The following is a 27166-nucleotide window of genomic DNA, read 5'->3' on the forward strand; positions in this document are numbered from 1 at the left end:
GTCGATACACAACATAAGTTTAATTCACTTGCAAAATGGCCTAGATGCTCATAAGCCTAGAAGGGTAAAACGACCCACCAAACAACGAAGTCACACCAAAGCATAAATTAGGTTTTACCAAAACATCGTGAAGATGTTTTATGGTCGATCATTGGTTTATGTTCTTAATATCTTATAAATATTATCGAGCAGATTTGAGAAGCAATGTAATCAAGCTAAACACTTTAGATTTTTTTTTGTAATACTCGTTGAATTCAACCTTTTTGCAATCTCGAAACAACGGATTGAATATTTAAATTTCAACATTTTCGCCAAAGATAGTCATCAATTACGTTAAAAACACCTCTTGTGAGTTGTAACCATCCCTTTACTTAGAGAGCAATGATTTATTTTGTATTACATGCTGACATTTTGAGATAAAATGAACAAACAATTAATTTAAATGTGATCTACATACACACAGCCAATTTAAAAGGGTTTACTCCTATACAAACTAAACCCTCTAAGAAAGAATCGAACTAACAAATACTATTATACTACAAAAAGAATCGAATTAACAAATACGATTATAAGAAAGCTTCTTGCTTAATCTTCATTATTATCTACAAACTCAACAAGCTCCTTCCTGCTCATGTGCTTCTTCACGTTTGTTCTTCTTCGACTGACACAACGAAGACATAGCTTTTGCAGACACAACCCTTGTCACCAGAAGCTTCCACTTGGTGTCTTCACCCATTTTCTTGTCTTGTTCTCCCCTTTTCTTAAATTGCCTGCTCCCAAAAAAAAGTTGAATATGACACATGAGATTCTAAATATCTACAAAATTTCAAAAAGAGCCAAAGATTTGCAGCCGTCGGATTACGACCCATCATCAATTCTCAGAACAATTTGCAAACATTTCTAAAGGCGGGTCAACACAAAAGTGTCAACAAAAAGCTAAACAAACCTTGTCTCTTACCAAAAATGAAAAACTTTTTCACTATCAACAAAATGTTGGTTTTTATTCATAAACATACTTTAAAAATCATATTAACTTCAAATTTAATACTAATTAAGAGTGAAGGGATTCGCCCGTATCTTTTATATATTAACTTCAAATCCTTCTCATTTCAAATGTGTGATTTCTAACAAAACGTTGGGACATACCTGCAAAGAGGGACGCGACAAGAATCGGGTTGATCACAAATCAAAGAATGGAGTCTAAAGAGTTGAAGCATCCGCTTGCAACGAAGACAACCCTTATCGTTATTCCTCCTCTTGCATACGGCAAAGTGACGTATCAAAAGCTGAAGACCATAACAGGTGGAAAACGCCTTACAAGGCTTTGACTTTTCTGCAATCATTGACTTGTTGTTGTCTACTACGTTTGATGGACCGACCAATGTACAACCTTGTGTGCATATGTGCTCTATACACTCCATTGCTTCGCTTAGCTGCATGTAAAGATCCTGCTCCTTTCTATGTCGTCGTCTTCTTTTCTTCCTCTGCATTAAATTACAACCAACACAATAATCAGAAAATGACCAAATGTTTTGGGGTTAATTAGGTAGATAAACCAAATCTAATCAAACATGAGTTCATTAATACTCTAAACTTTGTGCAACATACCAAACTAAATTAACAGATCTTTTTAATTAATTATCTTTTAACTAACACCAAACAAACTGGATAAAAAAAATTGTTTTAATTTTTGTATGATATTATAGAAACCAAATGGTAATAAGAAAAACAGAGATTTTGTGTTTTCAAAACATATAAAAAGTTTACCGATTCGGCGTCATCGATGAACTGGAGAATGTCGAGCTCGAGGAAAGGATCATGCTCCTGAATAAACTTCCATCCTTCAGTCTGCTCAACAGTCTTAAACTTCAAATGTATCAGGCGCATAGATCGAAGGCAAACATCAGGTGCATCACAAAGCCGAGCTAGCTGGAGAACGTCGACTACGTTCTCCGTCGTTAGCCGCTGTACAACGCCTTTTGAGCACCGTTGCTTGAGCTGCGTGACCATGTAGACATGAGACAACGCCAAAAGATGGATTCCGTGTCTCTCCATCTCATCCTCCGTCAAACTAAAACAGAGACGCAAAAGGGCATTTTGGTCATTTCCTGACAGCTATTGTTTCCCCAATAAATTAGCCAACAAAAAAAAAAGAGTTTCAAATCCGTGTATAAAAAAACCGGAAAAATTGTGTGCAGTACCGGAAAAAATGATCGGTTTGATTTTTCTACAATTGAAATTCAAGAAGAAGAAGAACCGAACCAAACCAACCTAGAAGAGTAGAGGAATTTGATCAAAACCGAAACGGCGTCGCATGGAACGCCAAGAATCTTGATGACTCTTTTAGATCCACATCCTCTGTAACGTCTCACCGGTTTCTTCATGATGTTCATTAGTACCGGTGAAGCTGAAGCCTGCATTATCCACAAATTTCGGCTAAACCAAACCGGAAATTTTTTTAACCTAAAACCAGAAAAAATAATAACTTACCAGAACGCCGGAGTGTGCCGGAATCCGACGGTTACTGGAGGTAACGATCTCAACGTCCGACGTTGTCGTTAGGTTATATGAAAGTTTATCGGTGATTAACGAAAATCCGTCATCTTCCGTTGTGGCGGGTACGGACATCGCGACAAGAACAGCTTCCATTAAATTTTGCAGAGAAGAAGAAGAAGAAGAGCGAGATATGTGTAGGTTTGGTCGTTTGAAGAAGAAAGGCTTTGGTACATTTCTGGTTATATAGACATTAGAGAGGTGGGTCCCACCGTAACCTTTTGATTGCTTACGTGGCGTTTCGCAAATATCTTTTATTTGCGTCTCTCTATTCTTATCTCACACGCTCGTGATCTGTTTTCACTTAGATTATCACTCTTTTTTTTTTCTTTATTTGGTATTGTTTTGTGACGGAAATAGCACTTTTGGATAAAGAGATGAAGCTGGATCACTCTTTATACAATACTTTATAACGAACAGGAGAATTTATCTTCCATGTATCATCAATAACGAATTAAGAATATTATAGTCGAACGAAATCTCCTACTCTAGTATTTAATTTGACTAGTGACAAATATCTGAAATTTTTAAGTAGTTGGAGTTTTGGTAAACTCTTCGCAAGTTTTTTTTTTTTTTTTGGGTCCGTGGAGATCATGAAATCTTGCGATAAAGTTAGTATGCAAATGCAACCATGAACTTTAAGACAATGCACTTATAAAAAAAAAAAAAAAAAAAAAAAAAAAAAAAAAAAAAAAAAAACTGTAAGACAATGAAAGTTATTGATAAGAGGACTAGGTTCAAGTGTTCAACTTTCTTTTTTTTTAGTGATTAGGTTCTACTTGTTCCATAATTTCATGTTAACTGATGACTGTCACGAAAAGAAAACTCGCATGTGTTTCTTTCTATGGTATCTAGCCTATCTAACTCGATAAACGATAAGAGGACGAGAGGACTGAGGAGCTGCCGCTGAAACAGTTGTCTGCCACATCGCCGACTATTAAATCTCCACCAGGAAGACAAAAAAAGATATACACCAGAACGTAATTAAAATGAATTAGAGAACTTAGCTAAACAATGCCTCAAGCGTTTTCTAATTAATAGTCGCGCACTGCCCACTAACAAGCTCAAGTATGTATTTAGTTTCAACAGCTTACACCGACTTGGTGTAACATAAGAATCTAACATAGATAATGTTCTATTTGATTCGTGTATTGAGTTGGACCAACGGTGCACCACTGTCCGTATTATATATTCCCAGCATTATGAATATAAGATGAAAACATATTTGTATAATTACGTTCCTGAAAAAAGTGACTATTATAAGGTTGCTTTTGTTTGTGATCCCAAAATACAAGACGACCTTTTGTTCCATGTAGGCAGATTTATGTTTTCTTATCAATCCTATGTGGAAAGTGAAATAAACGGGACCAAAATTTGGCTTTGCGTCAAAGGGCTACGTTTATTAAAATCTAGAAAAGCCGGTTATTGCAATAAACCGACCTTTGCCTCTTCCCAAGAGCCACCTCTCCTCTCCTCATCCCTCGTGGCAATTTGTTCTCATCCAATCATATAAGCCTTCTTGTATAGCCCACTTGTGATCCTCTTGTTTATCCATTGTGTGACACAATCTGTGTGTCAACGGATTTTGTGTTCGATTAAAATATTTTCCGAATGATAAATGAAAACATGCATGATTTTTAAATCGAACGTTCTTATCCCTTTTGGATATCTAACTATCGAACATTTTCGAACATTTTCTTTATAATCACATATATAATTCTTTAATTAACTTTAGCAATCACATATATTTCATGGTATTTTTGAAGAAAAGTATTTAATGAAATTTCAAACAATCTAGGTAGGACTATAAACGATCAAATAGTAGTGTTTTTGTTTTATTTTGGTAGAGAAACCTACCATTTATAGTATTTTCTTCAAAGAAAATCCTGTTTTTAGGTAAATGACCTATATTTTTTTGTTTTTGAATAATGAGTATTCTTGATTTAATTAATATGCACGAAACATTATGGACCCAACGTTTATAATGAACCACAAAATGGTTATTGATTACAAATAAACAATTATAAATTTGGCGAAAAAACAGAACTAAGAAATTTAGGAATCAAAAACAAAAATTGTATAATGTATAAGCAGCCGATTGTTACGTTAGATTTGGGGAGTAAGTTCGCCGCATAAATGCTGATGTGTCAGAAAATTAGGTTTCGTGCAATGATTTTAATCCATTCAAATAACGCCACGAGGAGAAATGAACATTGGAATTGTCTTGGTTGGATTTGGAGTTGGCGTTTTGATCTCACGTCCTAGGCCAATTCACTCATAATTTTTTTTTTAAATTGTTTAATTATAAACATTAATTAGTTTTAAAATTCATGGTTTTCCAATTTTCTTTTGCATATTTCGACTACAAATCATATAAAGAATTAGTGTTGTGACCTGTAACTCTTGACATATTGTGATGTTAGTCATGTTGATGTATTTCATCATTCACATAAGTATTCACAAATGGCTCATTATAACACCTGAATATTTTGATGTCAAAAAATAAAAAGGCTCATTATAAAACAAAAGAGCTAAAAAATTCAAAGTTTGTTGATAAGTTTCCGCAAAAAAAAAATAGTGGTCGGTCCGTCCCATAAATAGATTTGATTAAAAAAAAAAAAGGTCGTTGGTCGGAGATGTCCATTTCCCATATTATTGGTTGATTACTTTATCTAAAACCCATCTTCATTATACTAATCAATTGATAATCCGTCCGCATGATATGTGAAGAAGCAAAAGGTCTCATTTGGACTCACTCGTCCTTATGAGAGATATAAATATACAATATGTTCGTTCCTTTATATTTGACGTTAATCGATTTCTTCTATCATGCAAAATTTATTTTCATGGGATTCGACCTTAATTATATTATTCACTAGTTGGGAGATTAAACAACAAAAGTGGTTTCTTGGAGATTTTAACTAATTATATTGTAATTTAACTAGATCGATTGCTTTAGGGTTTACTCGTATACAAAATCCAAAGAAAATATTTTACACACCGCACGATAACATATACTAGTTGTTAGTTATTTAATTTGTGGGACATAGAAGTGGGTTATTGATGATAAGAAGATCTATGTATTGCTAATAGCAAAATTTCTAACGGTAACATACTAATATACGATGTATCAACATGTCATTAGATTGCAATAGTAAGTTTTTTATTTTTATTTTTTTTTATATTTTTTTTATTTGCAATAGTAAGTTGATCAAAGAAATATGTTTGGTTCAATTGTGATATTATTTACCAATTTGCATTAAAATATTTAAAGCCAATATCATCAAATATTTTTCATGCAAAAATATATTTGCTAGTTATCATGATTTGCTTTCACTTGTTTTATCACCAAATAGCAGCTTTGATGTGGAAGAACAATTTTATGATGATTGTGGATATCAGTTTTGGTCTAAAATGTCCAAATTCTTGGGTTTTAAAAATGTACTAGATCATGACCCGTGCTATACAGCACGGGTTTTATTATTTTTTTTTTTGAAATATATTGTTCATTTAATTTGAAACATGTAAGAAATAACATAGTGTAATAATTTAGTATAAAAGGGAATTAATCATATAGTTTTATGTTTATTACTATTTTGACATTATATTGTGTAGTAGTTATTTGACGATAATTGTAAATTTTAATTGTAGAAGTAAATAATACTATATTAATTTATTTTTGGTATATTTTCCTTATAATAGTTGGTTAATTTAATTTATATTGATTAACACTACATGAATTTTAATTTGGTTGAAGACATGAATTGGTAATAAAATGATGTAGTATATATTATTTTATAATTAAATATATTTAGTTGCATTAGATTTGTATTTTGTTTTATAAGATTAACAATTTATTTAAGTAAAGTAGTAATTGATAATTAGATATAAAAAAGAAATTGTTGTATTGGCTCTGGTTTGTTTAGTGGGCTATTTTTTTGGGTTTATTTGGCCTAGTTTGTTTATTTAAAAAAAAAATAATAAAAAAAAATAACAGATCGCAAACCAGAAATTTCCGACAGTTAATCCGAGAAAACTAATGTCGAATTCTACACAAATTTTCGGATTCAAATTCGACCTCAAAGACTACGCAGATTGAATTTCTTGCCCAATCCGTTCATATATTTCGAGTAATTGAAGCACGTCGGAGTGGTGATGAAAGGTAAAGTTCAATCCGAAATTGTTGTTTATAAGTTACAGAAATTGATTAATTAAGTTCATGAGCTTATTGATGATTGAATCGATTTAAGAAACAACAAATTATGCAATAGCTGATTGCAGATTTGAATAAAATTCTCGGTAATGAAATTGTCGATTTCAATGAGTTGTGAAGAAGAAGATCAGCGAGGAATCTAAACACGGTTGATCTACTTCAGCATGCAATTCAAGAACAGCTGATTGCAACAGTAGACAAACACATAAATGTCCAGGTAATTGATAATGACCACTATTGTTTATTAGTTAAACAAATTGATCTATATGTTATTGAACTGATTGATGCATGAATCGTTTTTTAGATTTGGTAACAAATGAAACATTTGATTTTGAAACATGTAGATTAGAATATTGAATTCATAATAGAATTGTAAAATCGATATACTGAGTTAAACAGAGTGATGGCATTCATTTGTTTAGAAGAAGAAAAAGTTCTATAATCTAAATTCGAGTCGGGTAAATAAATGAAAGAAATACCAAAAAATGAAAAACTTTAAAACTAATGCTGTTATGGTCTATTTTGGTCTAAAATGTCCAAATTCTTGGGTTTTAAAAATGTATTTGTATACATGGATTATTATTCTATTCAAACTAAGGTTGCATAGTCGAGAATTCGAAATTGAGTCTTACACTCTTAAATTTTGACCAAATCTAGCTAACATCAAACTTTATTCCTGATCAAATCCTATCTGGTTGGCTGTTGACTTTTTCTCCCTTGGTCTACGGAGTAAGTGACGCCCACATAACATAGGCAATTTCGATTATCTGAATAATTTCTTTACTCATGATCGTAATATAAAATACTAACAACACTAGGCTTCTTTTTACCTAGATTTTACTGGCTGATGAGATAACATTCTTTATTTTGCTATGGACACACAAAATAAATGATTATCATGTATTTTAGAACGTTTTTTTTTATGAAGCTAAAAATTATCATGCATATATTATTCATATTTATCTTAAAACTATGATTAATACAAATCTATACTAGTATTTTCGCAACACTTTGGTGACGGGTGGATAAAAATGCTTCTGGGTTAATCGGATATCCGACCCGTTTTTTAAATTCCTTCACCAAAAAAAATTGTTGGATCGGATTATATTTAACCCAACTCATACAGCAGATATTCCATATTTAATAATTTAGATATTTAGAAAATTTAGAATTATGATTCTTCTATCATCTTTGTTTGATTTGTTTTTAACTGTTTTGAATCATCATATAATACATAAAATAAAATAAAAAATCAATTTTTTTTCTGCATATATACTGTGATTCGAAATTTTAAAACGGACATATATTATCCAATTGACGAAAATGTTTGTTCAACGTTCTACATCGATTAAAATATTTAGACAATGATTCAGAATCATATCATAAATAAGATCAACATTAATAAAATAAATGAGCTTTTTTGGCGGAACGAGTTTTTGAATCAACAATAATAAAAAGCTTAAATATCATTAATATGTCGCTTCAATACGGATTAATTTTTTTTTTTAATACCACCAATATTAGACATATTAAATGAGTCTCATTTAGAAAAGATTGTATAATACCAAAAATTGTCCCGTGGTATAATGTTACTTAATAACAATATTTTAAAATTTTAAAATATCATTAATATGACGTTTTAATACATATTAAATCTTCAGTTTATTAAAATATAAATGTCTTAGAGAATGATATGATTTATAAATTTTTATATATAATAAATAATCATTAAATTTTAAAATAAAAACAAATCACGGGACGAGTTAAGAAATTACGGAACGGGTTATATTTCGGAAAGGATTTATATGGCGGACGAATTTGAATCAATATTTATATACCGTTTTAATATATGTTAAATCCTCAGTTTATTAATAATTGTTTCATGGACTCGTGATATACCGTTACTTAATAACAATTGTAAACTATAATATAAATAAATATGTTATAAGGAGATACAATTTACAAAATATTTTTATACTAACTTTAAAATTAAATCATCTCGCGGTGTACCGCGGGTTAAAATCTAGTGATTTAGTACAAAAATATCGATGTATAGTCAACTACACCTTCCATTTTACATTAAATTTATAATAATAAATCATACGACTCCTGTTTCACATTAAACAGAACCGACCCAAAAATATAAAACAAAAAACACACTAAATTACCACTTGGAGATTTAAACTGAAGGTCTAAAGAGTTACAAAATAAATTTTAGCGAATGCACTACAAGTAATTTTACAAATTTTGATGCCCTCAAAACTACTCCCTCTGTTCCTAGAAGATTGATTTTCTAGAGATTTCACATTTCTTAAAAAACAATCATTGTTTAATTATTTACTTATATTAAATATTTTTTAATAAACTATGAACCAATAGTAATCTGAAACAGTTAATCATTACGTCTTGAAATCTACGATTTATTAAAATCAATTAATTAAAAAATAAAATCTAGAAAATCAATCTTTGTGGAACAAACTCAAAACACTAGAACATCAAACTTCAAGGAACAGAAAGAGTATATATTTTGATGTTTAAAATGCCTGTTTGTTGGGTCTACCCAATGGTGGGACCTGTCCAAACTAATCTCTCAATTAAACAATGTAGCCGTAAATGCACCAACCAATAAAACTCTCAACAAAAAAAGTAAAATTAAAATTATACAAACCAATGGTTTGATCGGTCTTCCTTTAGTACAAATCATTCTTCCTTTTTAGTCTTTCATAAAATAGCAGACACAGTTACAGATGATTGCGTCAAACAATTCAATTGGTTGTATTATATATCTAAGGAGGAAGCTAGTACTCAATGAAAGACTTTTTTTTCGTCTGAATATTAACATTCAACCTTCGAAGGATACAACGATCGGCAGAAAGAATTAATATCCCCGATAAGATAAGTCGGCGGAAAATAGTGATATCCCGAAGACAAGAGCCCAAAAAAGAGAAGCTAACAAACAACCAAATACAAGACCATAAGCGAAAACTTAAAAACGAACCCATAAACCTCCAATGAGTGAAATAACTAGGAATCACAAGAATCTCAAAGGAAAATGACTGAACTTGAAGCTAAGGGATCGACGCACAAATGCCTTATTTGTCTTGTGGAGAGGAACCGAATCAAAACCCATTGAATAGCTCCTCTCTCTGCTGAAAGAATTGATAGAGCTTTGAGTAGTATTAAACGTTCCAAACCAACCCCGAGAAAGCGATAATCTCAAGTGGAAGAGATACGAAACACAACACCAAGGCAGAGAAACAATGGCCAGGACCGAAACTTCACTCAAACAAGATCCAACCACAGAACAGACAAAGATCCCGCAAAAAGAAGACTCCTAAAATTCATAAACAATCAGGAGAAGAATCCGCCAACCAGAGTAACATACCCGAGAAGGTGAAAGAACCAGATCTGAAATCACATCCATCTCGCACCATGAACTGACCGGAGTCACCACCGAGCCTCACAAGAGAAGCAATTGAGCAGCCAAACCAAACCGGAAACGACTCCAAAACCCACCAGGGGGAAAGCAGTCGCGAACCTCGAACATGGAAGCCGGATTAAGGACAAAAACTTCTCCCTCCTCCTAACGAACAAGCATTAACCCATCGCAAAGAAGAAACCCACCAGATGAGTAACAGGCCAGACGAAATTGGTGGAGAGAAACGATCGAGCCGTGCCATTGAGGAGTCAAGAACATCAACAGATTTGCCACGAGAGAAACACCATCTCCGATCTCGACAAGAGATCCCAATCACTCGAAAAATTCATCTCCACCAACACATAAACAAAAGGAATAACAAAAAACAACAAATTACACTAAAGAGGCACAACGCCGGAGCTAAAGAAGCCACCGGACGTTGGTTGTACACAAGCGGCGGCTGAGTTGGTTTTCAGAAAAGAGAGGAGAGAGAAGAGAGCAAATTAGGTCGAGTACATAACTCGATTTTGACTCAATGAAAGACTTAAAAGAATTCAAATGAATAAAGAAATAAAAGATTTTTAAACATTTTCAAAATTTATTTTAATGAATTCTGTCTAAAGGACAAGTTAGATGCTCGGAATTGATTCTTCAAATTTTTAAGGGAGATTATTGTTATTGCGTGTGTCAAATATAGGATAATCATACGAATGTCGAAATGCTACCAATTTGGGTTGTGAAACCATACACAGTAGAGAATAATGTCCAGATATTCTCGGTTGATAAATCATCATACATCTTGAAAGTAAAAAAGAAAAACACAGAGAATGAATGGAACTATGTTTGTACAACCATTTGTAAATTGTAACCCAAAAGAAATTCGGCTCGGATTAGGTTAATACCGTTAATTGGATTGAGTTGGGTTTTAGTCCAGTTAGGCATCATTTAAAGAAGGATAATAGACCACTTAAATGGGCTTATACGACTCTATATTGGGCTAGGCCCATATAATGGTCGTCACATGGGTCAAATAAGTAGACCTGGGCAAATAAACCGAACCGAATGTACCGAACCGAAACCGAAGTAAAAAAACCGAACCGAATCTAACCGAAAATTTGAAAATAACCGAACGGATACTAAATTCTATAACCGAAATAACCGTAACCGAATCGATACCGAACCGAAATGTTTCGGATAACCGAAAATATATCTAAAAATATCTGAAAATACTCAAAAATAACCGAAATATCCTAAACAAAATAACCGAATGGATACTAAATTTTAAAACCGAAAGAACCGGAACCGAACCGAAACCGAACCGAAATTTTTAAATATCCGAATGGATACTAAATTTTGAAACCAAAAAAACCGAAACCGAATGCACCCAACCGATAACCGAACGGTTAACCGAAATCCCAGGCCTACGAATAAGTCTCACGACAAGAGAGAGAAGTCATCGAACGGAAAGTGTAAAAAAAAAAACTGATTTTGGCTGTTTGGTTTCGGATCCAAGATGGTTCCTTCGAGCGAGACAGCGACCGTACGAGTCCTTTGCCAAAAGCTGCTTCTCTCAGGGAACCAACCTGGAACTCTTCAATGGCTCATTGGTTCCCCATTTTTCCCGCCTTTCACCGTCGTCTCCACTTTCCGATGTATCCATCACTCTCCTGATTTCCAGCAAGAATCTGGTAAAGAGAAGCCGTTTCTACACTTAGATTATGCCGATTAATGGAATCAGAATGTTCAATTGCATGATTCATGTTCTCGATTACGAAAGTTTAAGTTTTTATTCATGGGTCAATTGTTTTGTAACTGTTGTTATAGAGTGAGGAATTAAGGAAAAACCAAGTAGCCATCTTTAAACTTGTCTTTAATGGTTCTTATTAGGCCATTGATTGTTCACAAAGATAGCTCTTTTGGGATTTGTATGCAGATGATCTCCGGAAGTTGTTACCAAAAGGTTTTGAAGTTATTGGAGGTCTGATTGTTGGGGATTCTGATGCTGAGAAAACCGCATTTGAGGCGGTTCGAGCTGCTCGTAGATTGCGAAAGCATTTATCTGAAGGTGGAGAGTTAGATGATGAAAAGATAGTTGGGGCTAGTTGCGATGCAGGAACTGGTACCATTCATTTTTTTATCTCTAAAAGTGAAAACACAACAAAGCTAGAGCCTGTTGGTTCCGTTGTGTATGAGGATAAGTCTGGGAAATATTTATGGGAGAACGGTTGCTTGCTTCATTGTGAGCTTCCGATCAAGTTGCCATTCTATTTCCCCGCAAGCTCGCCCTCTGGTATGATTTTAAGTTTCTGTTATATATGTCTTCAGTTTTTGGTTGCATGTGTTCTTTTTTTCTCAAGTTTAGTGGTATCCTTTTTTCAGATTCGAAGGAGAAGTTTTCAGATGCAATTGATGCAGTTATTACTCAGTTTAAAGAACCATATGTTGTATACATAGCCGAGACCTTAAAGAAAGCTTCTGGAGATGTTCCAAAGCCAGCCGTCCTCCGTGGTAAAGATTTGGGTTTTGGCGCTGATGCATCAAACATTAACCGTCTTCCTTCTGCTGACCAAGTATCTGACACTAAAATGTTGTCATGTTCCCATTTCTTTCTGAACAGCAAAACTGCTGCAGCAGTTAATTCAGCTGAGGTAAGTAAACCAAGAGTTTTAAACTTGATATCGATGTCCATGTCGCTACCACCTGGCCTTCTTGTTGTTTCTCCTCTCCTAATATTTCTTCTTCTTAGAATGCAGATAAAATCCACATATCTGTTCTGCTTAATAGATCTGAAAAATCTCCGACCTCTGGTACCCCTGTTGCAGAATATTTTCCAGGTAATCAATTCAAATATAGATTGTTTTATTAAGAATGTGTTCAAGGCACTTAGAGTATTACATGTGCTGTGTTCTTATATCTTAAATTGTAACTATTCTCACAGCTATGGAAGAAGCAAGGCTCATTGTTGTTGATTTGAATCTTGATGTACTTGTTTATGCACCCAAGGATCTTCCACTTATGCACGCGGCCTCAAATTTAGTTATCCCTGCTTTGGTTGATCAGCTATATTCACTGAAGAAGATCATCTTACCTTACCTCTTGATGGTACATCCTCAGGTAGGGCTACATTTTCTTCTTTTAGTTTTTTAACAGAATTTTTCCGAAGTACTGTATATATCCCATAGTACCATTTTGTTGGATCAGGTTGTGCCACCATAGGCAGTGAGACGAGATGTTTATAAGTCTTCTAAAGCAACTATATCCCTCTTTGCATTATCCATAGTTTTCCTGATTATTTCAAGAATCGCTTTTTTCTTACAGTTACGTATATATCACTTCAGTCCACCTGGAGTATTACATCCAATAACGACTATATACGAGCTTAACTATGGGGAGACTGAAATGAAGCAAGGTAACTATTGTATTTACCTTTAAAAGAGGACTAGGTAGAGTCATGCTAAGATTGAAACGATACATATTCCTTTCTTCGAGTAGAGTTGAATGAATCTATAGGAATGCCTTAGATATCAGCTTAGCATTCTGCTGTGCTTTTGAACTAGCACTTTCACACAAATTTTGATCCTCTAAAACTTTTATTGCCGTCTGATTTATGATATATGAAATATTGTTCTTGCTTTTGACTTTCTTTGCAGTCGATGTTAGAAAATCTCTACACTTAAGGCTGGGTTTGCCACTGGATCGTCCACTCCTAAGAACTGCTAATGCCTTGGATTTGTCTGTGAATGATGATTCGAGGGGTAACATAAAGAAAAGGGGTACATAGATCTGCCTAGTGTTTTTTTTTTTTCATTTTCCCATTGTATCTCAATATCTGCAATGACTCTAATTGATAAGTTACCTGGGCACTGCCAGGTTCCTTCTTGCTCAAAGATGTGCATATTGGAATCCCTAGCAGTGGAGGTTAGCACTACGTATGCCTTTTGTTTTTGTCGATCATTCTTTGTTCTAGCTATTCATTCTATTAATTATGCATTTTTAATGCAGTCGCGGAGGGTGTGGCATCAATTATCCAAGGTTCTTATGAGTATTATCATTATCTCCAGGATAGCTTTGATGACTCGGTATATCATTTCTCATTCCTTCAAGGCTTCAAAATACTGTGTCAATTCAAAAACCTGATACTATCTGATGATCTGGGAAGTGAAACAAAACTAAAGCAGAAAATAGGGACCACTCGCTTTGTGTTATGTAACTGGAATCGTTTGCAGTCCTTTCACAGGAAATCAGAGTTCTTTACTAAATACTGGCATGACATTTGATTGCGCTTCATGTTTTGCTATCTCATTGTAGAAAGTTGGAAATAGTGACTCTACTTCTGCTATGATTTTTCTTTTGTTGTGCCAGGGATGGGGCTGTGCTTACCGATCACTGCAAACTATCATCTCGTGGTTCAGACTTCAGCACTATACATCCGTTGCTGTTCCTTCACATAGGTATGAAAGACTTTCTCATGAATGAAACTCAGGGATCCTCTTCCATCTCTCGGTCTGTCAAGTAATACTTTTTGGATTCTCAGGGAAATACAACAGACACTTGTGGAAATAGGTGACAAGGATCCTTCGTTTATAGGATCTCGCGAGTGGATTGGTGCCATAGAATTGAGTTTTGTGCTGGATAAACTTCTTGGTGTAAGTCCTCTACTCTAAGCTTCCTTGTTTAATTATATTTTTATATCTCAATCATCTCAAGACAAGAATCTGATCATAGAATTTCACGATGTAAAACTCTAAATCTTTCAGATACTATTATAATGGAAACCCTGCATTCCAGCATATGTTATCGACATTAAAAAAAGAACTCTAAAGGTCTTAATTTTACAGGTAAGTTGCAAAATAATGAACTTCAGATCCGGATCGGAGCTCCCAGAGAAATGCCGTGAGTTAGCTATGCACTTTGAGAACCAAGGAACTCCAATAATGATTGGTAAGTCAAGCCAAATCACTCTGATACTTAACCTTACACAAGCTTATCCTATTGGGAATGAAAACAAAAGCACTGGTGTGAATAGCCTAGATAGTCTGTAATTGAGAGCATAAGTGAAGCATAAACCCTATATTTAAAGGATCACTTGACTAGTATTCAATGTGAGTTAAAACCTTTAAGATGAGTCCGATAAGTTCCAAACCAGTGAACACCTTCAGTATTAGAACCTCTGTTCTGACATCACAAACTGTGATGGAAATTGGTTTTTTGCAGGAGGTGGGGTTCTTGCATACACACTTTTGGGAGTAGATTACGATGAAGGAAGTGGAGATTGCGCGTTCCTGATCCTGGACCCGCATTATACAGGAAGTGAAGATCACAAGAAGATCGTCAATGGTGGATGGTGTGGGTGGAAAAAAGCTGTTGATAGCAAAGGAAAGAGCTTTTTCTTGCACAACAAGTTTTACAATCTTCTTCTTCCTCAGCGTCCCAACATGGTTTAATTATCATTATTATTATACATACCAACAATTACTTCTTTTTTTGGTCTTACCACAGTTTTACTCTGGTCTCCCCTGATAGTGCAAAAATGGAGTTTTAAAGAAATTTTAATTCCAGTTTAATTTTTGTTTCTTTTATCGGGTTTTTGTATGTACAAATATCCAATTACTTAATCGGCAATTAGATTCGGTGTTAGATGAATCGTTTGGCAACATCCAATTTATTAATTAATTCTCATTGCATGGCATTGAGGGGTAGTTTTGGTAAATTTCTAAAATTCTTTTGGATAAAAGTATTATGGAAAAAAGCATCGATAGGAACGATTACGTGCGGGAGTGTGGAGCACGTGGAATAGAATAAATAGAAATAGATAATTACCAAAACTTTCAAAACTACATAAAACACCCCACATTTAGCCTAATATTTTGTATGTTCCGTATAAATTCTAATTGGGTTCTTTCTTCTAAGAGAAATCTTATTCTGATGGCTATTAAATTTGGAAAAAAAAATATAACTGATTTAGTGGATTGAATTTCTATAAGAAGATATTTCAAAACACGTCAACCAGTAAAAGTAATTTGGACCTAAATGAACCAATCAAAAGTATAGGTTTGATTTCGAATTAAAGATATATTTAATGGCTTCTCCACAATTTAAAAAACTTTCTTTGATGACGTGTACCTTCCCTTAACTTTTTTTTCTTTTCCTTTTTCCAATTTTGTAAATCGCCGATTCTCATCAAGTATTTATAGTCCCGTCGAGCTTGGAAATCGGCGACATTGAATCTTCTAAGACTCTGGTGTGGTGGTGATATTCTTTTTACTACGTTCGGAGTTTTAGTATCGGTAGTGGAGCTCTTATCGCTTCTTCTTCCTGTCTTGGCTTGAGATCCGAGCCAAGTACAGAAGATTTCCAATTCACACGATTTGGTTTGGATTCGTTTCGAATTAATCGCTGGTATGTATTATTCTATTTACTGGATTTAGGTTTTATATGTTGATTTATTTGATAATATCGTTAAATACACTCGTAAAGAGCTCTTGAGCCAGTGTTTGTATCTTAGAAGAGTTGTTTCGTGTTGACAAGGTAAAAGACTAGGCATGTGTAAACCTAAAAAGTGATCAACTTTTTTAGTCTCCTGATTTTTTTAGCTGGTTTTGTATTTGTTTCTGTTTACTTAATGTTATGAAGCCAATTGGTTCCACTCTGTGAAATCTATAATCAGTGGTCTGCTTTGCTCTTAAATTGTTGTTTTGGGATTTGTTTTTTTAATCATTCATAAATCTTGAACGTGTTTAGATGGCATCGAGGGAGTGGTTTTTCACGAATGGACAACAGAAGAAACTGGAATTAGCAAATCAGAATCTGACGTCATCTCCAAAGTCTCCTCCTCCTTTTGCTGTAAAGAAAGGTTAATACTTTATTCAATTTCTTAGTAAATTTATACTTCTTCTTGCTTTTTAAACTTGAAGCTTATATGTTTATTGGATTCATTTTCCACCGTTTCAACAGATGGTACTGCTTTTGGGAAAGGAACTTGGGGAAAGGTTCTTGACATAGAAGAAGACTCTTCTTGTATAGATGAGAAAGATCCTAATTGTGATACTGGAGAGGTATTTAGTCGGTTTAATCATGTTGTGCTACTTTCTTTTAATCTGTGTACTCTTTTTGATGATTTTGTATTTGAATTAAACAGGAACCTTATGCACTTGTTGGTTCGCCGGTGTTAGACCCTTTGGATGATTACAAAAGAGAAGTAGTTTCCATCATCGAAGAATACTTTAGCTCTGGGGATGGGGAAGTGGCTGCTTCTGACCTTATGGATCTTGGTTTGAGTGAATACCATCCTTATTTTGTCAAGAGGCTTGTTTCGATGGCCATGGACAGGGGCGATAAGGAGAAGGAGAAGGCTTCGGTGTTACTCTCGCGGTTGTACGCTGATGTTGTTTCACCTGATCAAATCAGGGTTGGGTTTATTAGACTGCTTGAGTCCATTGGTGATCTTGCTTTGGACATACCTGATGCTGTTAATGTCCTTGCTTTGTTTATTGCTCGGGCCATCGTCGATGAAATTCTTCCCCCGGTTTTTCTAGCTAGAGCAAAGAAGACTCTACCGGATTCCTCTGAAGGGTTTCAGGCTATCTTAACTGCAGAAAAGAGCTATCTCTCTGCTCCTCACCACGCAGAGCTAGTGGAGAAAAAATGGGGTGGGAGTACTCACATTACGGTAGAAGAAACAAAGAGAAAGATATCCGACATTTTGAAGGAATATGTAGAGAATGGTGACACTCGTGAGGCTTGTAGATGCATCAGGGAGTTAGGTGTCCCGTTTTTCCATCACGAGGTTGTGAAGAGAGGTTTGGTTCTAGTGATGGAGTCTAGAACATCTGAGCCGCTGATACTAAAACTGTTGAAAGAAGCTTCAGAAGAAGGTCTCATCAGTTCGAGTCAAATGGCGAAAGGGTTCTCCCGAATAGCAGAGAGTCTTGATGACCTTTCTCTTGACATCCCATCTGCTAAAACTCTGTTTGAATCAATAGTTCCCAAGGCTATAACCGAAGGTTGGCTCGACGAAGATACATTTAAAGAACGTTCTGATCAAAATGGAGGCTTACCAATTGAAGACGAAAAACTCAGATCTTACAAGAAAGATGTGGTAACTATAGTTCAGGAGTATTTCCTTTCTGATGACATTCCCGAGGTAATCCGCAGTCTTGTAGATATAGGATCACCCGAATATAACCCGGTATTCTTGAAGAAACTCATCACTCTTGCTATGGATAGGAAGAACAAGGAGAAAGAAATGGTTTCTGTTCTTCTCTCTGCTCTTCACATGGAGATGTTCTCAACAAAAGATTTCATAAACGGATTCATCATGCTCCTCGAATCTGCAGATGACACAGCATTAGATATCTTAGAAGCATCGGACGAGCTTGCTTTGTTTCTAGCTAGAGCTGTGATCGATGATGTCTTGGCTCCGCTTAATCTCGACGAGATCTCAAACAGCTTACCGCCAAAATCAACCGGTTGCGAAACCATCCGCTCAGCTCGGTCACTGATATCCGCTCGACACGCAGGAGAAAGACTCCTGAGAAGCTGGGGTGGCGGAACTGGCTGGGCGGTGGAAGACGCTAAAGACAAGATCTGGAAACTTCTAGAAGAATACGAATCAGGAGGAGTAATATCAGAGGCTTGTCGATGCATACACGATCTAGGGATGCCGTTTTTTAACCACGAGGTGGTTAAGAAAGCTTTGGTAATGGCAATGGAGAAGAAGAACGATCGGATGCTCAATCTCTTGCAGGAGTGTTTTGCTGAAGGGATCATTACTACTAACCAAATGACAAAAGGGTTTGGTCGAACCAAAGAGAGTCTTGATGACTTATCGTTGGATATTCCAAACGCGAAAGAGAAATTTAACTCATATGTTGCGGACGCTGAAGAGAACGGTTGGCTACACCGCGATTTTGGTGTTCTACAGATTCTTGACTGATTCTGAATCTCTACATATATAGAAATATGGAGTTGGTTTGTTTTGGGTGTTCTTCAATTTGTTCTTTGTACTGATCTTTACTGGTTTCTGACGAAAGATCATTCCATGTACTTTTTTACAAAAGTCTCTTTTAGTTATTCTTTTACTCACATGTATATATGTTCTCTGAAACTTTCCCAGCAATGATTATTCTTACAATAGGTTACTAATAATGTTTTGCAAATCTTTCAATCAAAATAAATTTAATCCATTTATTATTCAAATAATTGAACATTATATTCGATTCGATGGCGTTATGATGTAGCTTATCATTTCTTTATTCAGGCACAGATATTGAGCATCTCAAGAACACCAAACACATGAAAATAATAAACAAGGGTTGACAAAAAAAGAAAGAAAGAGATCTGAATCAAAAAAGCACAATGGAGAGAGATCAGTAGATTTACTGATTTACAAGCATCCATTATACCATTCATCAAGGTTTATAAATGGTCGTTGTCACGGTTGCAAGAAAATCTCTTCCATCTATGGTGGCTACCGTTGCAATGACTCTGATTGTAAGTTTGTAACCATATTTGGTATCACAAATGTGACGAGTCATTAGCAGAGATCAGTTACCCTTCCTAACTCGAGCATCCGCTACGCTTAATCGACTATAGGGGAAGTGGTAAGTGTGCTTTTTGTGGAGCTTTCTTGTTTGGTCCTTCCTATCATTGTTCTCTATGCGACTTTCAGATCAATAGATAGCTTGTACGAGAAAACTACTACCTCCACTTGTTGCATATCGAAAGACCTTTCATTTGAGACATTAGTACACTTATATTAACATCTTGCTCTCATACATAATTCAAGATGGGTTTCGATTTGGTTTTACCTCTGAGGCTTCAGTTTTATTTGATCGTTGATCATAATTAGTTTATAGGCCTTCCAAGCATATAATGTCTGAAATTTAGCGAAAATAGTCCAAGCAACTAATTATCCTTAAAAACCACATTAACTTAAACAGAGGCTTCTCTACTCTCACTTACATTTTCTTCCCCAACCAAAAGTGACTTGATGATCTTATCAGTCATACCTTCCACAAATGGTAACAAATGTCCTGATCCAGATATTTCATGGTAACGAATCCATGGTAGCTTTGAAGCGATATAACGTTGGAGCTTTACTGGCACAAACTTATCCTCATCCCCGTTCCATAGGTGAACTGAGCCATTGTTGTTCGGGAATGGATCTTGAAGGTCTATCGGATCGAATTCCCAGCTTGAAAATCCAACATTCAAATCTCGGTGTAGGCTTACGTATTCACCTTGTTGTCTTATGTATGCCTGAAAAAAAAAAAGAATATACACAGCATTTGATTCCAAATCATCTTCTAATTGCAGAGGTATAAAACTTATGATATGGTGGAAACTGAACCATATGGCACAAATTTTTGAAAAGAAACCAAAAATCAAAACAAATCAAACCGAACGTCTATAGATGTGCTTGTACCTGATTTGGATTGACGAATCCGAGCTTAGACAAAATCTCCATGTCCTGCCGGGAGAAAATAATGGGATTACCCGCAATCACATTGGAGACCGGGAACCATTTCTGAGTGTTCCACCAATATGTAAGCCAAGGAGCATAATGAGCTACTCGAAGTGACCATTGATCTGCAGGATGCATAAGAGAGAAAGCTTCTCTTGTTATGTCTCCCGGTAAGTTTCTCCACCAGTAGTTAATCGCCGGAGCAACAAGCCCAGCTCCTGCTATCCTATTAACAAAGTCCATAACCAAAAAACCAAACTTCACAACACATCTTAGCTAATGTTTCAAGATCAAAGTTGAAATCTTTTTCGATACATGGAAAACATTTCGAAAACAAACAAAGACAGACTCTTCTGAAGTACCTGTGAGGAATGTAGTTAAGGCATGCCCATGTAATTTCACCACCCATGGAGAGACCAAAGAGATAGAACTTAGGTCCTAGTCCTAACCCATCAGCAAGCTCTTCTATATCCAATGCTATGCTTTTTGGTGACCCATTCAGGTTAGGATCACTCTCTCCATAACCAGGACGATCAAAAGACACAATGTGTATCCTCAATTCCTCCACAAGAGCCTAAATTTGTTCAAAAAGACATCTTTTTTACTCACTAGCTTCACCAAAGACACAAACTTTGACCTTTTTCCTACATGCTATCGATCATTGAACAAATGGGTGATGAGAGATCTGGCCGGAAAACTTACCGGCGATAAGAAATTGGCGAAATGCGAGTCTCGCATACAAGAATCGAAGCCGTGGATGTATATGATCTTGAACTTGGCTTCGTCTCTAGGGATTCCGAATTCGTTGTACGCCAGATGTCTTCCGTCTCTCAATTTGATCCTCGGTGATGTCACGGTGGCTCCGCCGGGAGAGCCGACGAGTTTGGCCGGTGGTGGTTGGATAGTTTGATAAATCCATGCTAAAACTCCGACGAACGTTACCAGGAGAATCGTTTTCAGATAACCTTCATAATCAAGAGAATATGTACAAAATAGCCAAATTTTTTGAAGATAATTAAGAAAATATTCATGAGCTACAGTAACTGTATAATATTGGAAAGCATGTGTAATTACATACATACCCTTTATAATATGTTTTTTTCTCGAATTACATGTGATAGAATAATATATCTTTTTTTATCATATTATTTTCCGGTATTATACGTTATTTATAAAGAGCACATGTTATTTTTTTTAAAAACACTCTATTCAGTTTAATATTTTTTTCTATCATGTTATTTTGTAGTGCTTACAAAAAAAAAATGTTATTTTGTAGTAATACACGTTTTTTATTATGATCACATGTGATTTCTCTAAAAAAAGATTTTTATTTTATAGTAATTCACGGTTTTTATTAAGATCACATGTTATTTCTTTGAAAAAACACTCTATTCAGTTTAATATCTTTCTCTATCATGTTATTTTGTAGTAATGCACGTTTTTTGTTATGATCACATGTGATTTCTTTAAAAAAAGATTCTTATTTTCTAGTAGTTCACGGTTTTTATTAAGATCACATGTTATTTCTTTATAAAAAGATTCTATTCAAGTTTAATTTTTCCGTAACAATGTTTTAAAAAAAAAAACACTACGTAACAATGTTTTTTCTTAAAAATTCATTACGTTTTTTTAAATAGCATGTCTTTTAGTTAAATATACAGTAAAACCTCTATAAATTAATACTCTATAAATTAATAACCTCTCTAAATTAATAAATTCTTCCGGTCCCGAGTTGGGACCAGTGTAAAATATGACATAAATCGATAAATTAATAAGATAATAAATTTTTTAAAAATCCCATGTTAATATATGGTCCTATCTATATCATAAATTAATAATTGTATAAACTTATCAATACATATATGTATATTTAACTTTATATATATATATGATATAAATTTATAAATTTCATATATGAATTACTATGATATATATTTAAAATATTATATGTAAGATATTTAATAAAATATGACTCTCTTATTCGAAAAAAGTTTGTGTTGATTTTTAAACTTAATAATTACTTTTGTACTTGTAATTGGTTTAAAAAATATATTGCTTATAAAGAAAAAAATTATTTTTAGATAGAAATTTTTAAAAAAATTATAAAATTAGTAAAATCTCTCTATAAATTAATAATTATTAATTTATCGATAAAATAATACCTCTCTAAACTAATAAAATTTCATGGTCCCAACATTATTAATTTATAGAGGTTTTACTGTAACATGTGAAATTTAGATCTTACGTGCAATTTTAAAAAATACCACGAAACTATGTCGCCTATTGTAGATCTCAAAACAAACGGAGGATGGTTTTGTTATTTCACATCCTCAGACAAGGTAGGTCCATACTGTTGAAAATTTTCTCTATGCTACTTTCTTAATTTATGTGTCCAATTTGGATATCTACTAATATTACCCCATAATCAAAGAAGCAAGTCTTTTAAGAACATTTTGTAATCTTACGAGAATTTTGTGTGTAATTTAGTTTTATGATTACAAAAATAATTTCAGAACATGCGATTATTGAAAGACAAAAGCCAAATAATTCTGTGAAAACTATATTAAAAAATAACGGGTAACAGATTATTCTAGTTTTAACTTTTAACCAAAAAGTATTATTTACTACTTTTTTTTTTTTTTTTCACATCAGTACTATTTCTTTTTGACATCCCTATTAACTTTAAAAAATGCATAGAGGACAACACATGCTTTAAAATTTAAGTTGGTGTCACCAAGAAACCGTTTCAACTTTAATGAATTGAAACTGAACTAAAATATCTGAATCGAAACCGAAGAGAATCTGTTTACATTTGTACAATCAATTACAGTTTTTTTTTTGTTTTTTTTTTTTAATCACAATAGCATTTGGCCCGATCAAAACTAACCGATTGGTTTGGTTCAATTTGGATTAAAATATTAAATGAACAAAAACTCACTAGCTTATCAAAAGAGTAAGAGAGAGTCTCAGATGTTATAGCATAAGTGAACAAGATTATTAGATGAAAAATTCAAAACTCAGATTTTAATTACCAGAAGAAGAAATTTGTTGAGTGTTGTTTCTGGTGTGAGTTCTTCCAGAAGCTGCAGATTTCTTCTCCCTCTCTCTTTCTTCTCCAGCCATTCTCTCTCTCTTTCTCTTGGAAAATTTTCTCACTCTCTTTCCGGAGGAAAATTTGGTGAGGCAGTGGCAATATCTTTTTTTGAGAGCTATTTTCTTTTGATTTTTTGTCCTTATATATAAACATGAAATTAATGATTTAACCCCACTGGTTTTAATTTCTTTTTGTTTTAAAAATATTAGAAATTTATCATTGGCAGCAGTAAAGATACGTGTGTGTACGTAGGTGACTTTCCAATTCCCATGACGAGATTAATAATTCCTCCCTCTGCTCCTCATGTTTGGATTTTTTATCTCGTTCCATAAAAATTAATGTTTCCTAAGAACATTATTATTACTTTTATTCGAGATCAAGGAAGAGAAAAGTAGAATTAACATTATTAAACTAACAAAAAAATAATAAAAATATACTCCCTCCGTTTCATAATATAAGGCGTTTTAGATAAAAAAATTTATTTTATAATATAAGTCGTTTTCGAGTTTCAATGCAAATTATATATTACTTTAATATTTTATGATTATTTATATTATGCAGTCTTTTTTATGATTGGTTGAATTTTTAAAAAGTAGATCTTCTTAATCCGCGTGCTTTAACCTAAAACGACTTATATTATGAAACGGAGGGAATATAAATTTTTTTTTTTTTTAAATGTGTAAAAAACCTAAAACATCATTTTTGAAGAAACAGAAAGAGTAGTAATTACGACTGCAACTTGGACGGCTCGAAGAGAAATGGGAAACCCAAATACATGATCTCAGATTTTCCTGCTTCATTCTTCGAATTTTGGTCCACAGTTTCGTTTACAAATTTTTGTTTTCCTTTCAACAAAACAATTTTTTTGGTATATATAGCTATGTTTATTATCCACCAAAAAGATATCAAGTTTTATTTGCCAAAATATCACTAACATTTAAAAAAAAACATTATAAATTTTATAAGTTTCACGTATTTTTCATATTTTGTCATTTATGTATTTCATTTTCATCCTTGTTGTGAGCTTAAATAAACTTGTACAAGAAGGGATTTCGATATGGTGTATATTGCTATATAAGCATTTAATTAGCAATCAATAGATTAATCCATGGATGTCCAATAATTTTTTCATAAATACATAATCTCATTTTGCAATTGTCAAATGTTAGAGATATACCCGGATTTTCTCCTAGTTTTATATAAAAGTTAGTCAACTCTCTACAAATGTCACGTCATCTTTACAGCATATGCTATGTATCTACTAAATAATTAATGTAAGTTCTACATCTTCTATTTCAAAGGTTAATAATAAATTTATAATTAATTGTATATTTATTTGTAACAATACTAAGTTTATTTTATTATTTATATGTCTTTTTCAATAAAATTATTTTTTTTGGTTTTTTCATACTCGTTTAGAGTTTTTTCGCTTCGCTAATATTTTTGTACTCTTAACTTAAAATATGAATAAATAATATAGTGAGTTATCTAATGGTTTGAGTAAGTTATTCTCATTAATCTCTATCTAAATAATATATTATAGAGGGTGAGGAGTACATAAGAAGAGATCCATCATCAAATTTTTGAGGTTTCTATATCTCTATATTACCACCGTTATTTTTTTTTTTCATTCTGAAGGTATCGATATGTGTTGTTTTGCGATAGATCAGTAGTTGATTGGTTCCATTTCTTGTTAGATAGACTTGGTACCAACCCAACCAACTTTCCAAGGCCTTGCGATTCTACCCCACATATGAAGACTTGATTGATGTGTACCTACGACCAAGAGTGAATGGAACCGTTGATCTGACGTACTTAATTCAGGTGTTTGAGATTTTCTCTCGTGAATCGGAGGATCATCGCCATGCCTTCCAGCCGTACTATCCTCAGGATCAGTATTGGTCCTTTGTTATTCGGGAGCCCATCATGACTAACAAACCTAATCGATCTATCACAAGATATCTAAATCAAAGGAGGAAATGAGTGCATATTAATTAGCACCAAGAGCATTATGAGAGGCTTAACTCGTATCGGGTTCAAGGAATTAGTAGAATTTATAACATAAGGGCTGAGCACGGGATGGTGTATGAATGAGTACTGTTTGGCAGCTGAAGACCAAGCATTCCAGCGAATGATTCTTGTTCATCTGTTCTTTTAATGTTTTGCGAAACCAAAAAATAAAAGTTGATCTTAGATCTAGTTTTTGTGTCTTCAAGAAGAGAGAGAAGTAGGCAACGATTGGGCCAGTCGGTTCGTGGGTGAGAAGAAGGCAAATTTTTTGTTTTTCTTTCAACCAAAACAAGTTTCTTGATATTGTGTTGTGTGTACAACTTTTCCTCAAGTTATGTATATAACAATGTTTATTATCTAACAAAAATATATCAAGTTTCATTTGCCAAAATATCACTAAAGGGTCGATGTTGTTGTTTCTCCACCAAAGATACATAGAATCATATTAGAACAACATCAAATCATGTGGTTTGGTAAAAAGGCGTTTGGTTCACTCATGCGATGCCAAAATATTATTTTTGCTCATGACTAGCTATTATGCATACGCATTGATGTATTGAGATTTTTACCATTGTCGATTTTAGTTTTCAAAATGTTTTTAGTGTCTTATCCATTCTTTTTTTAGTTTGGAGTGAGTCATTTCACATTAAAAGACACTTAGAAGCAGAATTGGAGTTTTTGGGCAAAACCAAAATAACTAGGGCCAAAACGGGAGGATCAATTGACATCATGTGTAATCTATCGATATGCACATAAAAAAAAACGAGTAAGAAAAAAGAATACTACGAAAGATAGGATGTAATCATTATTATCCCAAAACGATGGAAACGGCACAAAAGGCTGGAAGTGAACGATAGCAATTCATCGAAAGACCCAAATTTGATAGATAAAAATTTAGTTGAGAACCACTGAGAAGAAGTGTATATCATTGACTAATTTATCCAATTTTGCGGAATATGTTCCTCTAAACCTTACTTATGGATAAATAATAATTTTCTGGATATGTAACCGTAATTTAATATAGTAAAAAATATTTTTCTAGAAAACTTTTAAAAAATGTTGCTAGGAGAATTTGGATTTTTTGATTACGGATTGATCATTGCTTTAATCTTATAATTTTCAATTTATTTCTCGTAGGGTTCCTCATACTACCATTCGATTAACTCATTTAGAACACACTCTGAGATCAACCATGTATATTAGATTAGAGTAATGAATGATGTGTTCCATATCTTATTGACGAGGGTGCAAGATATGTTCCATTGCATGTTAGAACGTAATAAGATAAATTCTAGACGTTAGCTTCTCTTATAGACGTGAGGTAGTTTTGAGATTCTTGAATTGGATAAATGTGGAGGGTGTGTATTTAAAATCATATCGTGAATGGAGATATCTAATAAATAAATATATTTA

At 33.8% G+C, this 27166-nt stretch overlaps 4 protein-coding genes across 4 annotated transcripts; 2 read left to right on the forward strand and 2 right to left on the reverse strand.

Annotated features, from left to right (window-relative positions):
- Nucleotides 1-351: 351 nt before the first annotated feature.
- LOC9311967 (BTB/POZ and TAZ domain-containing protein 2) lies at nucleotides 352-2913 on the reverse strand. The gene is made up of 5 exons (XM_021024711.1): nucleotides 2491-2913; nucleotides 2272-2414; nucleotides 1768-2071; nucleotides 1147-1484; nucleotides 352-770 (listed from the first exon to the last, which is right to left on the reverse strand). The coding sequence occupies exons 1-5, from the start codon at nucleotides 2647-2649 to the stop codon at nucleotides 611-613; spliced, it is 1104 nt and encodes a 367-aa protein (XP_020880370.1). The 5' UTR covers nucleotides 2650-2913; the 3' UTR covers nucleotides 352-610.
- Nucleotides 2914-11630: 8717 nt separating this feature from the next.
- Nucleotides 11631-15821, forward strand: LOC9313677 (probable Ufm1-specific protease). Its single transcript, XM_021024700.1, has 13 exons — nucleotides 11631-11872; nucleotides 12118-12474; nucleotides 12564-12832; nucleotides 12931-13018; nucleotides 13123-13298; nucleotides 13503-13593; nucleotides 13835-13957; nucleotides 14055-14102; nucleotides 14187-14263; nucleotides 14547-14635; nucleotides 14719-14830; nucleotides 15023-15125; nucleotides 15399-15821. The coding sequence occupies exons 1-13, from the start codon at nucleotides 11698-11700 to the stop codon at nucleotides 15626-15628; spliced, it is 1938 nt and encodes a 645-aa protein (XP_020880359.1). The 5' UTR covers nucleotides 11631-11697; the 3' UTR covers nucleotides 15629-15821.
- A 516-nt stretch (nucleotides 15822-16337) lies between these two features.
- Nucleotides 16338-19331, forward strand: LOC9311968. The gene is made up of 4 exons (XM_021024699.1): nucleotides 16338-16583; nucleotides 16926-17037; nucleotides 17139-17239; nucleotides 17323-19331. The coding sequence occupies exons 2-4, from the start codon at nucleotides 16926-16928 to the stop codon at nucleotides 19117-19119; spliced, it is 2010 nt and encodes a 669-aa protein (XP_020880358.1). The 5' UTR covers nucleotides 16338-16583; the 3' UTR covers nucleotides 19120-19331.
- Nucleotides 19332-19982: 651 nt separating this feature from the next.
- LOC9311969 lies at nucleotides 19983-23911 on the reverse strand. Its single transcript, XM_002877563.2, is given in 6 exon segments — nucleotides 19983-20444; nucleotides 20611-20875; nucleotides 21012-21223; nucleotides 21352-21614; nucleotides 23682-23869; nucleotides 23871-23911. Coding segments are annotated over 6 exon segments (1281 nt in total). The 5' UTR covers nucleotides 23897-23911; the 3' UTR covers nucleotides 19983-20117.
- Nucleotides 23912-27166: the final 3255 nt, after the last annotated feature.

The sequence above is a fragment of the Arabidopsis lyrata genome (genome assembly GCF_000004255.2).
Source record: "Arabidopsis lyrata subsp. lyrata unplaced genomic scaffold ARALYscaffold_5, whole genome shotgun sequence".
NCBI classification, from domain to species: Eukaryota; Viridiplantae; Streptophyta; class Magnoliopsida; order Brassicales; family Brassicaceae; genus Arabidopsis; species Arabidopsis lyrata.

What these genes read in the sequence shown, in the direction of transcription:
- LOC9311968 (XM_021024699.1), top strand. Translation starts at nt 16,926, where the DNA reads ATGGCATCGAGGGAGTGGTTTTTCACGAATGGACAACAGAAGAAACTG. An exon ending in TCCTTTTGCTGTAAAGAAAG is followed by an intron (nt 17,038 to 17,138) that starts GTTAATACTTTA and finishes CCGTTTCAACAG; the next exon opens with ATGGTACTGCTTTTGGGAAA. An exon ending in CTAATTGTGATACTGGAGAG is followed by an intron (nt 17,240 to 17,322) that starts GTATTTAGTCGG and finishes TGAATTAAACAG; the next exon opens with GAACCTTATGCACTTGTTGG.
- LOC9313677 (XM_021024700.1), top strand. Translation starts at nt 11,698, where the DNA reads ATGGTTCCTTCGAGCGAGACAGCGACCGTACGAGTCCTTTGCCAAAAG. An exon ending in TGATTTCCAGCAAGAATCTG is followed by an intron (nt 11,873 to 12,117) that starts GTAAAGAGAAGC and finishes ATTTGTATGCAG; the next exon opens with ATGATCTCCGGAAGTTGTTA. An exon ending in GTTGCTGTTCCTTCACATAG is followed by an intron (nt 14,636 to 14,718) that starts GTATGAAAGACT and finishes TTGGATTCTCAG; the next exon opens with GGAAATACAACAGACACTTG.
- LOC9311967 (XM_021024711.1), bottom strand. Translation starts at nt 2,649, where the DNA reads ATGGAAGCTGTTCTTGTCGCGATGTCCGTACCCGCCACAACGGAAGAT. An exon ending in AAATTCCTCTACTCTTCTAG is followed by an intron (nt 2,072 to 2,271) that starts GTTGGTTTGGTT and finishes TCTCTGTTTTAG; the next exon opens with TTTGACGGAGGATGAGATGG. An exon ending in TCATCGATGACGCCGAATCG is followed by an intron (nt 1,485 to 1,767) that starts GTAAACTTTTTA and finishes AATTTAATGCAG; the next exon opens with AGGAAGAAAAGAAGACGACG.